The sequence below is a fragment of the Strongylocentrotus purpuratus genome, unplaced genomic scaffold (assembly GCF_000002235.5).
Source record: "Strongylocentrotus purpuratus isolate Spur 01 unplaced genomic scaffold, Spur_5.0 spur5_scaffold_8, whole genome shotgun sequence".
Classification (NCBI taxonomy): Eukaryota; Metazoa; Echinodermata; class Echinoidea; order Camarodonta; family Strongylocentrotidae; genus Strongylocentrotus; species Strongylocentrotus purpuratus.
In genome coordinates, this window is record NW_022145614.1 from 14,493,404 (window position 1) to 14,513,006 (window position 19,603).

The window sequence follows — 19,603 nt, forward strand, 5'->3', positions numbered from 1 at the left end:
TTCTAATGATAATGCAATCACAGGCTAGTTTTTCATACATAATGAGCCCAAAGACCTTTAACCTTGACCTCATGACCCCAAAATCTACTCAGTTCATTGCCTCAGCAAGATACATACATGACCTAAGTTTGGCAGGAATCCATCCATCGGTTCTTGAGATAACGCGATCACAAGCTATTTTTGCATACATAATGACCCCTGTGACCTTTGATCTTGTGACCCCAAAATCTACTCAGTTCATTGCCTCAGCAAGATACATACATGACCTAAGTTTGGCAGGAATCCATCCATCGGTTCTTGAGATAATGCGATCACAAGCTATTTTTGCATACATAATGACCCCTGTGACCTTTGACCTTGTGACCCCAAAATCTACTCAGTTCATTGCCTCAGCAAGCTACATATAGTACATGACCTAAGTTTGGCAGGAATCCATCGGTCGGTTCTTGAGATAACGCGATCACGAGAATGGGACGTACGGATGTACGTACGTACGGATGGATGGACAACCCGAAAACATATAATGCCTCCGGTTACTTCGTAATGGAGGCATAAAAATTAGGCTAGGTATGGTTACACAACAATTTTTTTAATACAAAAAATGGCGGCCGAGTACATGAGTATCGGCCTGTAAGCCTGGGCGTGTACTCGAGTACCTCATTATACGCTTATGAACAGCATTACTCTACGAGATATAAATCAATTTGTTAGTGCAGTCCTCTTGGCTCTGGTACTCTATAATTTGATTTACAGGTTCTATAATGCCCTTTCTAGATGAAAAAACATGAGTCAATGTATGCAATCCTCACAAAACAAAAATATCTTGCTAACAGTCTGTACTCAGACTGTTCAATTCAATAGCTCCACAAAGTCATACAATTCTTTCTAAAGATATGACAACCAGTTTTGGCTTGATAAACCTGGTAATTAAACTAACTAATGTTTTAATTACTATGAATACCGGTACGCTTGTATGGTGCATTATGAATAAGCTAACTACAGGTATTGGATAATGTATCACCAGTCTCAATGCCTGGAGTGATATGAATGCTTAATTGCCCATGCTTATACGTTAGCATGGTGTTCATATGTATAATAGGTAAAAGATGTTGTTGAGTTTTGTACTGCATGCGAAGGCATCTTTAGTATAGTCTGTTTTACAGTAATAACAATGTTTAACTTGGACAGCTAAAACAAATATCTCTCTCATATTCTTGAGCCTACTTTGAAGTAATCGTTTAAAAATGTGTGATGCACTATCATTTTTGGGGGAGGGGGGGGGGGGGGAGTCGGGTAGGGATGGAGAGGGGAGATCTTTGGCCAAACAACATGAGGGTGAAATCGCCCACAAAAACAAACAGTGGACCCACTGGCGTATGGAGTAATTGCTTTCATTGGCTTGATTAATGCAGGTGACAATGCCATAGAAATAACGCCTTGAGTACAACAGACATCAGGCCATGTGTCGGATTTGACCGAGTTAGAAGAACATGGATCTAAACATACGCATATACCGTACCTTGTTTAGCGCAGCTATCCCATCTTCGTTGACGACGCCACACTTGAACTTGTCGATGTCATCATTGCAGGTCTGATAGAAGCCTGTGATGAGCCAGTAGTCACTGAAGATGATCTGCTTCATCCAGTTGAGGTACTGGGTGCACTGGTCGATGCTGATGTCCTCTACGTGATCGAGGAGGCACGGGAGAACCAGACCTTTACCTTTGTCAAGGCGGCTGCAATCTTGGAGCTGTATTTCACAACAAAAACAAAATGAAAGTTTTTCTTCTACAATAGTAACATCAGAAATAATAAAAAGAAAATAATAATAACATCAACAATAATGACAACATTACACTTGTAACTAGTAATTATGATAATGAGTATATTTATATAACAGATGACAAAACTAGAAAGAGGTGTCAATGATTTTGGATACAAAAGCCTCCACAAAGGATACAAGAACATAATAATTGTACATATATAATCAACTATTTAGTCTAGAGTAAGGATCAAGAGTGAGAAGAGCAAAACTGATAGAACTTCACATAAACAGAGCATACAGTTGTAGTTAATATTCTTCTAGCTCCATGCACAATTCATGAAGATATAGGCAAAACAAAACTACTCTGTAATGTTTCTAATTCAAATATATTGAACCTGGTATACACTGTACCTTTGCCAAGTCCTCTCTGCATACTTCAGCGGCAGCATTATCAAAGCGATAATCAGTGGTCAAATTCTTCTTGTAATTCCACAGAAACTAGAAGAAAAACAAAAGCATGTAACATTTTTTGTTTTTTTAATCAATTACCGTGGCTTTAAACATAACTTCTGTGAAGCAATATTGCACATTCAGACACAACAGAAATAGAGGTCATTGTAAGAAACTTGAGAGCACACTAGAATCATGTGGGTGCACAGAGTGGACTTCCATGCCGACCCGGATATACAATCAATACCATCTCTCTGAAATCGGTGACCATTTGAAAGTATAATGGCATGCTTTTAGCTTGAGGAGTGATTTCATGTCTATCGAGTATCAACTACAAGCAAGCATGTAGTCTGTTGAGAACTAAAAGGGCGTTAATTCAACTCAGAAGCTCTTTACAGACTCAACACCCTTCTGGCTCTCAACAGATTAGAAGCACATCATTCTACTAGTGATTGCACCCTTTTACGAAATACTTAATTTTGAACATCACATACTTACATGTATCAATCTAACCCTGTCTACGGACTACCAGAATCCCATCATATTGCTATCGTATAGCTATTACATAAGTTATAAATATGCGGCTATTTCCTAGTCTGGACATCGTATAATGAAATATATAGCGAAACACATGTTAGAGCATCATTGCAAATGAAAATTTAATGAAGAATCAGTGTCCCACTCTAGTCGGAACTTAGCCCAGAGATGCCAACCTCTTGACAAAAAAAAAACAGACCGAGTATCCTAAAAAAAACAGATTTTGGAGAGAAAAATCAGATTTTCACGAAAACTTGACACTACCATTGGCCCGTCAGCCCCGGGCTAGTAATATTTCAGAAAATGTTTGCTCTTTCATTAAAATTTAATGAGAAAATAGTAAAGCAAAGTTTTTGTTGGGGTTGCGGGGGTTTACTTGTACATGTTTCTATGCGATTCCATTTTTTTATGGGTTAAAAAAAAGAAAAAAAGAAAAATTGTATTTTAAGATTTTAAGATCGTATTTCACTCTTGTTATCGTACTAAATATGATTTAATCGTACTGGTTGGCATCTCGGTTAGCCCCACCAATAGTACTGGACTATGCTTTGCCCACTTCATTTTCAATTTGTTCATACTTTTTCATAGTGGGTTAGCCTCACCAATAGTACAGGACCATCTGGCCCTGGATAAAAAAAAAAAACATATGCCTCCAGCTACTTCGTAATGGTGGCATAAAAAGGAGTACAAGGGTTAAAGGCGAAGTCCACCCGGGAGTTGGTTTTAATGGAAGCAGAAAAATGAGGGAAAAGGACAGTGAAAGCTTGAGCAGAATCAGATTAAAAATAAGCAAGTTATGAATTTTTGAAGTTGCGATTAATCAAACACAAAGTGGCAACCCTGTGACGTATCTTGTCAGGTTTCCTCCCTTTTGCTCTGTACTAACACAAAAAAATCAATCATGTCTTTAAACAACCCCTGTAAGAAACAATCTACTCCATCACAAATAACTAAGAAGATGAAAGCTTATGAAATTTCTGTAGAGAGCAAATTGGAGAGGACCTTGCAAGATATGTCACAGGGTTGCCAATTTGTGTTTCACCGACGACAACTTTGAAATTTCATAACTTTCCTACTTCTAATCAGATATTGCTCAAACTTTCACAAATTTGTTTCACTTGTATTTCTGCTTTTATCAAAACCAGCTAATGATCTGACTTCCCCTTTAATACTCTTCTGGAACCATACACAGGACAGTCTTTAATAGATCCATTACTGTATTCTTGATTTTAAGAATCAAAAGTATTATTTTGTCAATACCATTACATTTGCATGGTTGCCTTAAAATTGAAATTTTAAGTTGTAAGAAGAATTAAAGCGAGTAGCTTTCATGTTTATACATCAATACAAACATACATGTACATCATGCAGTTATAGGATTGAATATCAATGATTACTAAGTATAATAATTACAAAATACATGTAGAAAAAAAGCTAAAGATACTCACGTGGTTACAATCTGCTGATATATCACTGTCTGCCTGCATAACAAAACAGAAATGAGAGAACAAATATGAAAGTGAGAATACATATGACTTGAAACATACATACATTTTATGTCATCTGTTTAAAGGAAAGCATTTAAGAATTCATGGAGTGATTGGAGTCATTACTGGAACTTCCACTCTAAGGGATCGTGTAACAATGTTAAATCTGAGATACACGGCCCTACGTGTTATCAGTGTCTGTGATATTGTTTAACATTGAAGCCCTAAAAAATGATCAAGAAGTGCCTCAAAAAAGTAAAAATCTTTGAGTGACCGGTTTTATACTCGTTTTCCCCAATATACCGTAGTGTTATGAAAACCGTTTGGCAAACAGTTTTCAAAATTTGTAATTCCAATCATAAATATCTTGATAATCAGATAGGCGATCGGCTTGTAAAAGTCATGGGGTTCCTGACTGACCTAAAGGTTTATATTCATCATTGCAGCATGAGCTAAATCCAGAAGTTTGTTTCAGAATCTGAGACAAAGTTTAGTTACCAGATCCCTTTAATGAGAAGCCAGAGTTCTAGGAAAATTGACAAATAATTTGTGAGCTTTTCCATTCTCTTTACGTTAGCGTGGAAGAATATCACACACACACACAAAATCACTTCATAATAAAAAAATATGACAAGAAATACATGTATCTGAGGTGTATGGAATAATGTGTTTGTTTAGTCCCCAGCACACATAAAGCAGGGCTGTCAACTTTGGGAAACTGCTTGGCGGGAGATTTCTGTTTTGGAGAAAATATTAAGAGGCAAATCCAGCCAGCCGCTTATCTTTAGATATATGGGCATATTGTAACGCCGAAAAAGGTGCGTTTGGAATGAGACATACAGCCAGAATCACGTTTCTGAGAGATGATAAACGCAAAGCTGTTTTGAACCCCACATACAAATCGGACCTTCCCAGGTTAATTTCCGGATCAGAGGCTAGCGCGCCCCATGTGTTGTGTCATGTTGTTGTACAAGCATGTGTGTGTAGTTGACCTCCGAGAAACTGCCTGCTACCCGAGTCAAACGGCGCAAAGCAGCTGCGCAGAGACAAGGCCTTTATTTTGAATCGTGAAGAGACGATAAACGCGACATCCCGCAAATCACATTTATATACCGTAGTGGGGTTCGACATGTACATATCTAGTGGCAAGACACGATAAACGCACCCATAGATTAATGTATGTATGAGAAGAAGAAAATGGGAAGATATATACGAAAGGATGGAAAGCAAAAGCGCAAAACGGAACTAAACAACAACAGAAAAAAGTTGAGAAGGAAGAAAGTTATATGTAGGAGGAAAAAAAAGAGAAAAAGTACAATAGAGCAAAACAGAACAAAGCGAGTTTGCTAATAAATGAAGAAATGTTGGTAAGGTAAGGTAAGGTAAGGGCCAGCCTGGAAAAGAGGGGGGGGGGGAGACAATGACGCACACAAAAAATAATTACATACTCTATCATATGTGATGACACAATTTTTTACATTAAACATTTTCAGCATAATTACTCAATAAATGTTGTTTCAGTTTCCGTTTAAAAACAGAGACACTGATAGAGCGAGTTACATCAATGGGAAGTGAGTTCCAAAACTTGGGACCAGTACATGCTAATGTATTCAAAGCAAAGGCAGTTCTTCCACGCGGTATATGAAATGCAGTTGCCTGTCTTGTATTATACCTGTGAATTTGACTGTTCTTTCTAAAATAACTGTACTAAGGGATAGAGTAATGTCGATCTGGCGCTGCTCAGTGGCTGCCGGGCTCACAATCAATTGGGCAAAAATAATTTCCATTTTCGGTTTAACATAATAAAATTTGGAGTGGACTTTAAAAGATTATTATTATTATTAATACATTTGGAAGAGTACCATTTTCAAAATCATACATGAGTGAGCCTAACTGCAAGACATAGACATGTATCATAGACATGTATCAGTTCATACTCCTTCTACGTTCCAATACAACATGTTTGAATTTGTGTTTGTGGACCAACTCGTTACTGTAGATATGTTTAAATCATTCGATTTAAAAAATGTATGCTTGATAATTGGATTGGAATTGGATTGGTTTGGTTTATTGAGAAATCACATCAAACAAGCAGCTCGCAGGCTGAAAATGTTCAATTTACAAACAAGTTAAAAATATAGAGAGAAATAAACATATACAAAACTAAAATACATATTGTAAGTCATTGTAAGATGAAATAATGCCACATATCACCTAGTGTAACAAGTAGAACTACACGTATACTTATTGTGTTTTCACACAATGCAAAGGGGACTTTGGACCAGGAACTAACAAAAATGGATACATTTAACATCTCATGCATGGAAGTATGCAAATAATAACCATGAAAAGCTATATACATGAACAATTAATAGGGCGGAATGAAGAGATTCACTTGTAATTACGTGACATACTGCACTCATGCTATCCAGTTTGTCTGGAGCTCAAAGTGCACATGACGTTGCACATGAGGTTTAATAGGTCATGCACGTGCAACATGGAGTCAGGGACAAACATAGATATTGGTAATGAACTCTTATGAATGCGTAAAATGTTAAGTATATCAATGTACGCAGGTAAGATACAACATTTTTAAGGCAATTCAGATTCCGCTCTGCTTTGGCAATTTTATTACACATGTGACAAATGTAGGCTTGCGTGTACAGTTGTTATGTATGGATCATTTTTTAACACTGCTCTACGGCTGATTGTCAACGAAACGGATTTAAGTCTTTTGTTAATTCCGTTTGTTGCTACGACAGACAGCCAGTGAAAACGAATTCATTTAATAAAAATAAGGAAATGTAAGCACTACCTTAAACAAACAGAACTTTGTTATATTCCTAGCTCATTTTTCCTGACTGAGGTGTCATATGAAAGGGCAGAAACTCAACTTTCTAGAAATGTGATTTTCTCTTTGAAATTCAGATACCGTCCGCCAAATGACTTTTTGGTTTCCTCTCTTCAAATTCATTTCAATCACTCATGCGTAAAATATGCATCATATGCATGGCATCAAATGAAAGAGGAGGATCTAAGCTTTCCAAACATGTGTCATTTATTAATTATAGATGTGGATAAGTTATGATAAAACATAGATAATTCTCGGTTTCGTTTTTTCTGGGACGCACTGTATAGCAAGCCCAATCTAGGAAGCAGCAACTTTAAAACTTGGACACAGCGATTAGATACAAACCCTGAATTATGTACTGGCATGGTTTTCCCGTCTTTTTGTGACCCCTCGACCCTAGTAGTTGATCTTTAGTATTGAGCAAACAAGGCATTATGTCAGAATATAATTAGCGCAAACTTTTGACCCTTACGCTAGCTGCACATGGTTTGATCTTCGGGGATAGCGCGAGGGTGAATCTCGACTGTGTATCGTATAGCAGGGACTACCTGTGTATAGCCAGGGAGATCAAATAGATCGCTGTTTATGTATTTTCTTTATCCCATAAAAGTCTACTATGCACTATGTGCAAGGTTATTTATGCATCGGAGTATGTTCAAAATAAGTTTTGAGATGGAAGAGCAGTGTTAAAAAAAGGAGGCATTTCAATTTTTTTTCCGATCATCATCCCCCTCCCCCCCCCCCCCATACCCATTCTCTCTCTCTCTCTCTCTCTCTCTCTTTCTCTCTCTCTCTCTCTTTCTCTCTCTCTATCTCTCTCTTTCTCTTTCTCCCCCACATCGTTTTGAGCGTAAGTTTGTTTCAATAAGCCATAACGTCCTAAGCAATAATGAATACTAGTTCACTGCATGTGCAATTTACGGTAGCTGAAGAAATGTAAGTAGTCACAACAACTGATTGTAAAGCGAAAGTTTTAAGTAGAGCGTTTTCTGTGTGTGAGTTGGCTTTTCGGCGTGAATGAATCGCCAACACAGTTCTGTGATCGCCAACCGATAGGATGATATCAAGTTGCTGCCGAAAGAGGGAGCTAAACAGACATATCCGTAATTTTGAATTTGGTTTGTACCAACCCCGACCGTTGAAGAAATCAATGTTTACTTTGCTTTTTTCTCTGCAATTACACAATTTCATTCAAATTCCTTTAGCAAGAGTCATTTATTTGAATTGCTTAACAATTGGTGTGAATTTGAATAGAAACTGTTTGAATGTTTTTTTCACCATTACCAGAACTGGAGCTTATCTTTAAGCCTAAGCCCAGTAAAACCATATTCTGGTAGATAGAGTCTAGACTACTCACCATTTGTAAACAGTCCAGAACGGCAAAATTATTTCCTTTCTCCATGTTCCGAGGGCAAATATGTTGAACGTCCGCGATGCAAGCTGGATGGTCGGCTATCCTTACAGGCTTCAAGGGAACTGCTTTAGATTTGATCGGAATTCTATATGCTTTATCCGGAACTTGAGCTTGTGGCTGCTGCGCTTGAGCAAAAAAAAAAGAAAGGCACATGGAAAATAAGGAAAGAGAGAAAACTAGAAATGGAACTTCCACTGCGTGCAGTCGAAAATGATGCCTCTGTCATAGAGCAATTTTACAAACCAAAACAGAAGAAATTTTTCAAATTCAAGTTCAATTGTAATCCATTAACAGGTTCTCAGAATATCGTGATTATACAAGCAATTTCTCATATACATATATGACCCTTTGATCTTTGACCTCATGACCCTAAAATCTACTCAGTTCATTGGCTCTGCAAGATGTCCTGAGTTAAATAGTAATCCATCGGTCAGTTCTAATGAGAATGCGTTCACAAGCTATTTTTGCATACATAATGAACCCATAACCTTTGACCTTTCACCTCATAACGCAAGAATATACTCAGTTCATTGGCTCTGCAAGATACTACATGATCTAAGATTGGCAGGAATCCATCAATCTGTTCTAATGATAATGCGATCACAAGCTATTTTTGCATACATAATGAGCTGCATGACCTTTGACCTTGACCTCATGACCCCAAAATCTACTCAGTTCATTGGCTCTGCAAGTAACATACATGACCGAAGTTTGGCAGGAATCCATCAATCGGTTCTTGAGATAACACGATCACGAGCTGTTTTTGCATACATGAGCCCTGTGACCTTTGACCTCGTGACCCCAAAATCTAATCAGTTCATCGGCTCTGCAAGATACATACATGACCAAAGTTTGGCAGGAATCCATCAATCGGTTCTTCAGATAATGCGATCAAGAGCCGTTTTTGCATACATAATGAGCCCTGTGACCTTTGAGCTCGTGACCACAAAATCTAATCAGTTCATCGGCTCTGCAATATACATACATGTACATGACCAAAGTTTGGCAGGAATCCATCAATCGGTTCTTCAGATAATGCGATCAAGAGCCGTTTTTGCATACATAATGAGCCCTGTGACCTTTGAGCTCGTGACCACAAAATCTAATCAGTTCATCGGCTCTGCAATATACATACATGACCAAAGTTTGGCAGGAATCCATCAATCGGTTCTTCAGATAACGCGATCACAAGATCGGGACGTACGTACAGACGTACGGACAACCCGAAAACATATGCCTCCGGCCATTCGTAACGGAGGCATAAAAAGTAATATCAGGACTTACCTCTGAACCATCTTCTTCTCGGTTCCAATTAGCAGCTGGATTCCCTGGGTTCAAGACAGGAACTTCATTGATAGGGCCCCCAACTGGATTCCCTAGGTTCACGTCAGGATTTTCATTGATAGGGCTCCCAGCTGGATTCCCTGGGTTCACGACAGGATTTTCATTGATAGGGACCTCAACTGGATTCCCTGGGTTCCCGACAGGAATTTCATTGACAGGGACCTCAGCTTGATTCCCTGGGTTCCCGACAGGAATTTCATTGACAGGGACCTCAGCTTGATTCCCTAGGTTCACGACAGGAACTTCATTGACAGGGACCTCAGCTGGATTCCCTCGGTTCCCGACAGGAACTTCATTGATAGGGACCTCAGCTTGATTCCCTGGGTTCCCGACAGGAGTTTCATTGATAGGGACCTCAGCTTGATTCCCTGGGTTCCCGACAGGAATTTCATTGACAGGGACCTCAGCTTGATTCCCTGGGTTCCCGACAGGAATTTCATTGACAGGGACCTCAGCTTGATTCCCTGGGTTCTCGACAGGAGTTTCATTGATAGGGACCTCAGCTTGATTCCCTGGGTTCCCGACAGGAGTTTCATTGACAGGGACCTCAGCTTGATTCCCTGGGTTCCCGACAGGAATTTCATTGACAGGGACCTCAGCTTGATTCCCTAGTTTCACGACAGGAACTTCATTGACAGGGACCTCAGCTTGATTCCCTGGGTTCCCGACAAGAGGATTTCCATTGATAGGGACCTCAGCTGGATTCTCTGGGTTCCCGACAAGAGGATTTCCATTGATAGGGAACTCAGCTGGATTCTCTGGGTTCCGGACAAGAGGATTTCCATTGATAGGGACCTCAGCTGGATTCTTAGGTTGGGCATCTTCACCGGATGGACGCTGCAATTCAGCATCTGGGGTTTCTTCCACACCTTTTCCCTGCTCGCCTGGGTTGCTTGCGGTCTTGGATTGATCTGATGCATTATCCTCTGCTGAAGAAATGAAGCAGAATACTAAATTACACACAAAATTGAAAACTGTGCTAGAAAGATCAAAAAGAATGGACAGATTGCCTCCATGGGAATCTCATTTTCCTATGAAAAATTTAGAAAAGGCTCAGGTGAGCAAAACTGTTTTAGCTTGTCAAACTTGGAGTTCTGATGTCTCCATGTTGTAGTAGTCATTTCGAACTGGGAGATCCCTGCCTGTTTTGAAACCAAGTCAGCATGCTAGCGCCCTTTGTTCCTAGATTAGTACGTACATGTACTTACTGAGTCCCATGGATAGGATTCAAAGTCATAGGTCAGCTGGTCAACATAGGTCAATTATCTATTTGTTTTGTCATGAACCAGGAATATAAATGTGTGTACGCACTCCAATTTCAACATAGAAATTTGGTAGCAACCCACAACCTGCAAGAGCCACTCTCAAAAAACCTTGCGATAATTTATCTTCTTGGCTTGAAGTATCCACCAAATTGTTAAAACTAACACAGAGACTACTCCATCAGTGAAATGAATAAGGTAAATCTCCTTTAAAGGCATTGTTTAACGATTTAAATCTGAGATTCATGGCCCTACGTATTATCAATGTCTGTAAGATGGTGTAATATTGAAGGCCTAAAAAAATTGCGCTTCAAAATGATCACAAAGTGCCTCAAAAAAGTAAACATCTTTGAGTGACCAGTTTCACCATACAGGTACCGTTAGGAACACGCAAAATTTGATTTTGATTTTCAATCATAAATATCTTGATAATCAGACAGGCGAGCGGCTTGTAAAAGTCATGGAGTTCCTGACTGACCTAAAGGTTTATAATTATCATTGCAGCATGAGCTAAATCAAGGATTTTGTTTTAGAATCTGAGACAAAGTTACCCAATCCCTTAATACAAAATGTCCCTTAATACATAACATGAAAAATACAGTAAAAGAGTGATGTGGTGTAAAAAAAATGGAGGACTTAAATAGATCTTTTATGTTTTAGAAGTGACTGCTACGGTAATTGATTTTTTAGACAAGGTCAGTTGCGAAGTCAGTTGAAGGCCCCAATTCGTGCTTGTGAACTTGTCACAAATAATAGTAACAATGTTGTTTTTAAAACTAAAGACGACAGACAAATTTTCCTCTGAGTCCAAACAGAAATCCGGACATTGGCAGCTAGTTTCTGAGTGGTAAGTTGACAGTGACACCCGGTGTATGATTGAGCTGGAAGAAATTTGTACTCACGGTACCATGCCTCTGCTTTTCTTGGCACGGATGAGCGTCGCCCGGCACAGTGACAGGTGGAGGGGCATAAATCATCACTTATAAATACAAAACTGGCGGCCGTGTATACGTGTACGAGAAATCGTACTCGTGTTCTTGACAAACGTCTGAGTACAAAGATCATCCGAGTACTCATCGCAGCCTTAGAATCAACGCACATGTGCTCTTCACCTCCTGCCAACTGGAAATGGGCACTTAAGTGACCTTTCAGAATACCAATTTGCTTTAATACTGAGCCCTAAGTAAGCTTTAAGTAAGCTTTAATTCAAAACCCGATTTGCAGAATATCCCTGGAGGCAGGGACGTCTCTAAAGGGGGGGGGGGTGGGCCCCACCTGTCAGGATATTGTTGGTAAAATTGCGCTGCCGTCCGGAAAAAAGAGAAAAGGGAGAGGGAAAGCGAAAGAAAAGAAAAAAAGAAACAGAAAGAAAAGAAAAAAAGGAAAAGAAAGGAAAAGAAAGGAAAAGAAAGGAAAGAAAGGAAAGAGGAGAGAAGAAAGAAAGAGAAAAAAGAAAAAAGGGAGGAGAGGAAAGAAAGGAAAAGTAAGAAAAAAAAAGAAAAGGAGAAATGAAAGAAGAGAAGAAAAGGAGAAAATGAAAAAACAGAAGAAAAGAGAGAAAAAGAAAAGAGAGAAAAAGGAAAGAGAGGAGAGAGAGGGAGAGGTACTGTAGGAGCCTGCGACAGGAGGGGTGAGAGTAAAAGAGAGAGGGGGTTGTTGGATGGAGTCGTCTTGTCGAGGGAGCAAAAAAGACATGGATAAATATGTTGCTGTGTCAGTATTCTTGCTCGGTCCTTGTGTACTATATCAATGCAGAAGTTTGAAGTCGGTAAGATGTACATGTACATGTACATGTATAATGTCGGTCGACTGACAAGTTTTTTTTCCTACGAACTGTGACTTTTTATCTGCTTCGACGACTTCGAGAGAGACTGCAACTATAATACTTGTATTTTCTCGAAGTTTCACTTTCATATTTAATATCAGCTAAAGAAATCAGAGGTTTTAAATTTTCTGGAAAACTAAATTCAAATAAGGATAAAGAGTCACGAACGAATAGTCTTTTTTCTCTAATATTTTAATGAAAATTGAATTCAGATAAGGAATAAGAGTTGTCTGCTTTCTCTCATAATTTAATGAAACGTCAAGGCTTCCGCGCTTCGCACGGGAGGAGGAAAACTGAATTCAGACAATTAGGGTTAAGTGGCGCGAAAAGTAAATGAATTGTCAGTTTTCTCTCATAATTTAACCCTTACTGTACTGGGGGGGGGGGGGCCTGGGAGGCAACCGCTTGGAATTTGTCGTTTCATTACTTTTTCCCCTCAAGTCTTACGCACATTTTGATACCATTTTCGTCGAAATCGGATATACCTGTAAGGTGTTACATAACAATTAGTATGCGCATGTCATCAAAAATATGCTATAATTGCATATACCATTTTCATGGGTACAAGCAGAAATGTGAATACAGGTTTAGATGTATTTCTTAAAGTGGGAGATATGAATTGATATCAAATTGCTTTTATGTTTCTCTTTTAGTAACTTGATGTATTCCAGAACAAAAGAAAACAGAAGAAAAAAACAATAGATATAGTAAGAAATAAAATACAAAAGAAAAAAAATCTTTGAAAATACCATTTTCGTCGAAATCGGATATACCTGTAAGGTGTTACATAACAATTAGTATGCGCATGTCATCAAAAATATGCTATAATTGCATATACCGTATTCATGTACAAGCAAAAATGTGAATACAGGTTTATTTCTTAAAGTGGGAGATCTGAATTGATATCAATTGCTTTTATGTTTCTCTAAGTAACTTGATGTATTCCAGAACAAAAGAAAACATTAGAAAAAAAACAATAGATATAATAAGAAATAAAATACAAAAGAAAAAAAATATTTGAAAATCGCATCAAATTTGCATAAATTATCATTATTAATTACATCAAAATAACTATTTTGTGTTAGAAAAGAAGTTTTATATGAATAATGAGTTTCAATTAACATTAAAAAAGTGGAGTCTGACGATTTTTTTAATGATTCTAAGGGCGCGTTCATGCTTCACTTTTTCTGGCCAGAATCAGGCATCTGTTACGCGTTTAGTTTAAAACACGGTTGCGTCTTAGCTTACTTTTGTAGAATCACCGAAAAACGGCGATCACGATCACCCATCGTAAACTCACAAAAAGATGCGTTTAAATGGGGACAACGCACTGACCTCTAGTGGGTCTACGTAGCATGCACAGTGAAGGTTTGCGAATCCAGCTGGAAGACCAATTAAGGCCACACAAGGAGAATTGCCTGGATGAGCCAGAGAAGTAAGCATGAACAGTACACCGTGGAACTGCGATCACGATGAGCGTTTACGATGAGCGTTTCAGATCGCTCATTCTACCTTCAAAATCAAGCATGAACGCGCCCTAATTCCCTGGATATTTCCAGATTTGATATTCATGAATGCGTATTCATAATTTATGCAAATTCACCTATGCATTTTAAAAAAATCATAAAAATAATGTAACCACATGAACAATGAGATGAAGGATACATTTTCAAGATTCTTCACAAGTCTACAGACAAATATGTAGAGTTTTCTGTAAAATGCATAAAATTAGCATTTTGCATAATTAATTAGGCTATAACGACAAAAATTTGCATATTAGAAAAAAACTAATCATACCATCTTGTTCCTTACGTAAATATATAAAAACATGCAAATTTTTGTGTTCATCGGACTTTCGACAGCCGAGATCATAGCCTGGGAGGCCCCCCCCCCCCTCCCCCCCCCCCACCAGTCACGAGGTGCTCAAAATAGCCTAGTACAGTATTAGGTTAAGGAAACGTTTAAGCTTCTGCGCTTTGCGCGTGAGGGGGTTATTGAATTCAGGTAAGGATTAAGAGTCGAGAACAGTACAACAAATCATCTGCTTTTTCTCATAATTTAATGAAACGTCAAAGCTTCCGAAGCGCGGGACGGGGGAACTGAATTCAGACAAGGATTAAGAGTTGAGAACGGTACAACAAATTGTCTTCTTTCTCTAATAATTTAATGAAACCTCTAAAGCTTCCACGCTTCGTGCGGGAGGCTCTTCACCCACCCCCTAGGGGAGTGCGCTTCGCGAGCTCTTTAAGTGATTCACTTGCGTACTAGATAGTTCATATGAAAAACAACTTAGCCTTCGGGTTTATAGCCTTTATAGGGTTAAATCACAGGTGCAGTATTTGTGGATTTATCTGCGGCTTATGACACTGTCAATCACCAAAGGCTACAGACAAAACTTCATGACATCACAAATGACCTCAAACTCACCAGATTCATTCAGAAGATGATGCAGAACAGACGCTTCTTTGTCGAACTTGATGGGCAGAAGAGCAGATGGCGGAAACAGAAAAACGGTCTCCTCCAGGGTGGCGTCCTGGCGCCAACACTCTACAACATCTACACTGCTGACATCCCTTCAACAGAGAACACTCGAAACTTCATCTATGCAGATGACACCTGCATCACAGCCCAGCATAGTACCTTCGAAGCTGTTGAACTCCATCTCAACACAGCGCTCGCAAGCCTTTCGGAGTACTACAGAGCAAACTACCTACGGGCAAACCCATCCAAGACTCAGGTGTGTGTTTTCCACTTGAAGAACAGGGAGGCAAAGAGAGAACTGAAGCTAAAGTGGAACAATGTGCAACTTAACCACTGCGAGCATCCAGTGTATTTAGGTGTAAAACTCGATCGTACTTTATCATTCAAGAAACATATCGAGAAGACAATAGGCAAAGTAGAATCTCGAAATGCCATCATCGGGAAGCTAGCATCTTCACACTATGGCGCTGACCCCAAAACTGTACAAAGTGCAGCTGTTGCTCTATGCATGTCATCCGCAGAATATGCTTGCCCAGTTTGGAGCAGATCAGCCCATGTGAAGAAGCTTGACACCACACTCAATAACACATATCGAAAGATATATCACCTCGCTGGCATTGGATCTCCTAACCAAAGGCGCACTAACACCTGCCTAAAGGAACGGATGAAGCAGGTGACAGATGACAGACACATGCTACACGGATACTTACAACCCCACAAACGACTTATATCCCGACACAGCTTCCTCGATTCTGTCCCACCACCTGAACAGAATCCTCCACCATCAGCCAAGCCCGTACTAATCAAAGGTCTTAACCTGAAGTGGCCGGAGTGGCAATGCCTAAATCGAATGCGGACGAGAATTGGGCGGTGTAAGGTCAATATGGCAAGATGGGGCTATGCCCATGAAGGAGAAACTCTCTGCGACTGCGGAGAGACTCAGACGATGGACCACCTCTTGCAGTGCAGCGGAACGGGTTGCACAGATGAAGACCTGTCCCTTGTTAATGAAATGGCCATTGCAGCAATCGAGCGATGGAAGAACTTAATTTAATTTAATTTACTTCTAATTAAGGAACTTTACATAACTATCTTGATCTAAGGAGACACGAACGAACGATAGGGTTAAATTTGTAGACATTGGGACATTAAATTTTGGAGGTAATTGGTGGCCTCTACACCCCCCCCCCCCCCCACTGAAAATGGTCTAGCGACACCCCTGCCTAGAAGGATAATACAAATTACCTTGTGTACCTGGCGATTGTGGTTCATTGGGTTGAAGGTCTCCAGGAGTGTCCAGTGTCACTTTCTGGCTTTCTAAAATAGGACCTAAAAAGGAAGAGGGAAAAATAAGTTTTTTAGAGCTGTATCAGCATGTTTCAGTATGCTTTATAGATCAGGTGCTCAGGTATGAATTCATGTTCAACAGTTAGCACCAAAAACCTACATGTACATGTATCAACCTACATCATCAAAAAATATTAAACAATTGAAATAAATAAATAATAAAAAGGAATATAATACGAGAAATGCAATCGTGTCACAACGATGTGCGTGCAATGACACCTTGTTTCTACGTGTCAAACGAAAGAGCTTCTCTCGGACTATCCAGAGCAATTTGTACGAAGTCTGTAGCTTCTGTGATACTGGAGATAGGTAGGGCGAAAGAAAGGCCTCAACAGTGACCTTCATGGGATGGTAGTGACTACGCCTACGAAGTTGAAAGAAATTGGGAAAGGGGAAAGAACCTAGAAAGGGCTCGCAAGCACTGCGTGTAAAAACCAATGGGCGAAAGAAAGGCCTCAACAGTGACCTTCATGGGATGGTAGTGACTACGCCTACGAAGTTGAAAGAAATTGGGAAAGGGGAAAGAACCTAGAAAGGGCTCGCAAGCACTGCGTGTAAAAACCAATGGGATTTGGTGCATGTTTGTCATTGCAATAAAGATCGTTCTGGGGGCCAAAAGCATGAACCCGATATGCCCCAAAGTCGGGGTGCGGCCTATGCGGCGAAAGAGTAAATTTTTTTTTTTTTTTTTTTTTTTTTTTTTTTTTTTTAATTTTTTTTAGTTTCGATTTATGGCGCTATGCCTGGCAATGTCTCCCAGCTCAGTAATCAGTGTGTTGACTCACCACTCGGAAACTACAACAACACTAAAATTTGACTGTCATCTTGGTTTGAAAGTAATCTTTCTAATAGATCTCAATATGTAGTTTATAATAATAGTTCCTCAAATTTTTTTCTATAACAAATGGTGTACCACAAGGTACACCACTGGTACCATAGGTACTTTATTGTTTTTAATTCACATTAATGATCTTACACATTCTTCTAAAAACATTGTTACTATTATTTGTGACAAGTTTACAAGCACAAATCAGCGCCTTTAACTGCACCTCGATGTTAAATGAAGGTCCTTCCACGCGTGGGTTTTCGGCAGCAAAACAACAACAAAAAAACAACAAAAAAACGATTTTTTTTTTTTTTTTTTTTTTTTTTTTTTTTAAATGTCAAAATCGGGGGTGCGGCCTATGCGGGGGTGCGGCCTTTACGCCGGCAAATACGGTAGTTACCTTTGTTCAAATGCGATTTACTCACAATTTTCTGTGTGAACATATTCCATACTTGTTATCATTCGAAAGGGCACTTCATTGTGGTCAGTTTGACACCATTGTCATCTGCGCGCAATGTACTGCACGCATTCAACGCGCTATTACGTAATGCATAGCAAATTCATCATTTTTGGCGAAAACTTTGCGCTGACATAGGCCCTACTCAAATTTACCAAACTTGGCAGACAGTTGTCACAGCTATTGAGCAAACTGACTATAACTTGGTGTGTACCACTTTTTCGTCCATGCATGCCTAGGGTCTACATGTACATGTATTCTTCTCAAGTTATTCACCTTCTATCGTAGCAAGAAAGCATAGACCTGGCAGATCGAGTTAAGCTCACGCTGGTCACAGTCCATTGACTTCCACAGAAGTGAACAAGTAGAAGGATCCAATGGCAATGGTCGAGCTACTTGCACTCCGGCCGCCTGGCTCATATAGTAGGTCTCCGACAGACTGAGCGTGATTGACGTCTGTCCCTGTGGTGGAGCAGCAGTCATTTCCCCACAGAATTTCTGTTCATCCATGACAGTTTGTGAATGTTGGAGAAAAGACTTCATCATTTCCGTGTTGAAATCTTTATAATTGTATTGCATTGCTTTCGTCACCTTACACATATCAGAAATTCTGTATGCGAACAACATGCACAAATTGGAAGGAGGCCTAGATCTAACTGGGTTCTGAGACGACTCCGGAGGACACGCTTCTCGAAAGATGCTGGGCTGCCCCGCCAAAGTAGCCGGGTCGACGTCGGTACTCGTATCGAAAAGGACATTCAACGATGGGATGCAGGATTGAAGATAGTTTTCTGTGTGTGCATAATTGTCAAAAATTGCTCCTGCACTGCCACTGCCACTGGAGCAATTGTAGATGCAATGAGAACCAGAGAGAACAAGAAAACACATGACATTGCGACGAAAGCCATGATTCCAGATATAACTTCTAAGTTTCGCCAAAGAGATGCTGCTGGTATCTCTTTGGTTTCGCCGCGCCGAGGAGTGGTTTATTTACGTTATGTAGGCAATGTCTTTTTTTTAACCTTTTTGGGGTTTGCGCACGTCACTACTTAAGGAAATGTCGACGCCCCCTAATGAATATGCATTATGCTTGTGCCGACACGGCGTGTGTACTGTCTGTACACGCTGTGAATGCATATCTATCTATCTATTCTAGGCTATGACAGCACATCTGCACTACTGATTCAAGCGAGAGCATATATGTATTTCACTACACTTGTATTGTTTTGAATACATTAATTGCATCTATACCTGCTAGTGGGAGTAGTCTACAGGCCACCAAATGGTGATGTGAATGAATTTATTGAAGAATTGTCTAACACTCTTTCAAGCCCATTATTCAGAAATAAAAAATAATTATTATGGGTGATTTTAATATAAATTTATTAAGTTATGATCGCGATAACTCTGTTAATAATTTGATTCCTCTGATTAATAAGCCAACTAGAGTAGCAGAAAACTCACAAACCTTAATTGACAATATTTTCACCAATTTGCACCCTTTTCCCGCTGCTGGTATAATAGTGGCCGATATATCGGATCATTTCCCTATATTTG

At 39.5% G+C, this 19,603-nt stretch overlaps 2 protein-coding genes across 2 annotated transcripts in view; both read right to left on the reverse strand.

The window, feature by feature from the left end:
- Nucleotides 1-18,332, reverse strand: part of LOC100890336 (Golgi apparatus protein 1) — a 48,964-nt gene extending 30,632 nt beyond the window's left edge. Inside the window, exons 1-7 of the mRNA XM_030975404.1 lie at nt 18,323-18,332; nt 16,662-16,745; nt 9,789-10,777; nt 8,448-8,624; nt 4,201-4,233; nt 2,177-2,263; nt 1,520-1,750 (exon numbers count right to left, since the gene is read on the reverse strand). Coding sequence (XP_030831264.1) covers nt 1,520-1,750; nt 2,177-2,263; nt 4,201-4,233; nt 8,448-8,492 — 396 coding nt within the window. The 5' untranslated portion in view covers nt 8,493-8,624; nt 9,789-10,777; nt 16,662-16,745; nt 18,323-18,332. The remainder of the gene's footprint in view (nt 1-1,519; nt 1,751-2,176; nt 2,264-4,200; nt 4,234-8,447; nt 8,625-9,788; nt 10,778-16,661; nt 16,746-18,322) is intronic.
- LOC115920253 (fibrous sheath CABYR-binding protein-like) lies at nt 8,558-11,066 on the reverse strand. The gene is made up of 3 exons (XM_030975656.1): nt 11,057-11,066; nt 9,789-10,777; nt 8,558-8,629 (listed from the first exon to the last, which is right to left on the reverse strand). The coding sequence occupies exons 1-3, from the start codon at nt 11,064-11,066 to the stop codon at nt 8,558-8,560; spliced, it is 1,071 nt and encodes a 356-aa protein (XP_030831516.1).
- Nucleotides 18,333-19,603: the final 1,271 nt, after the last annotated feature.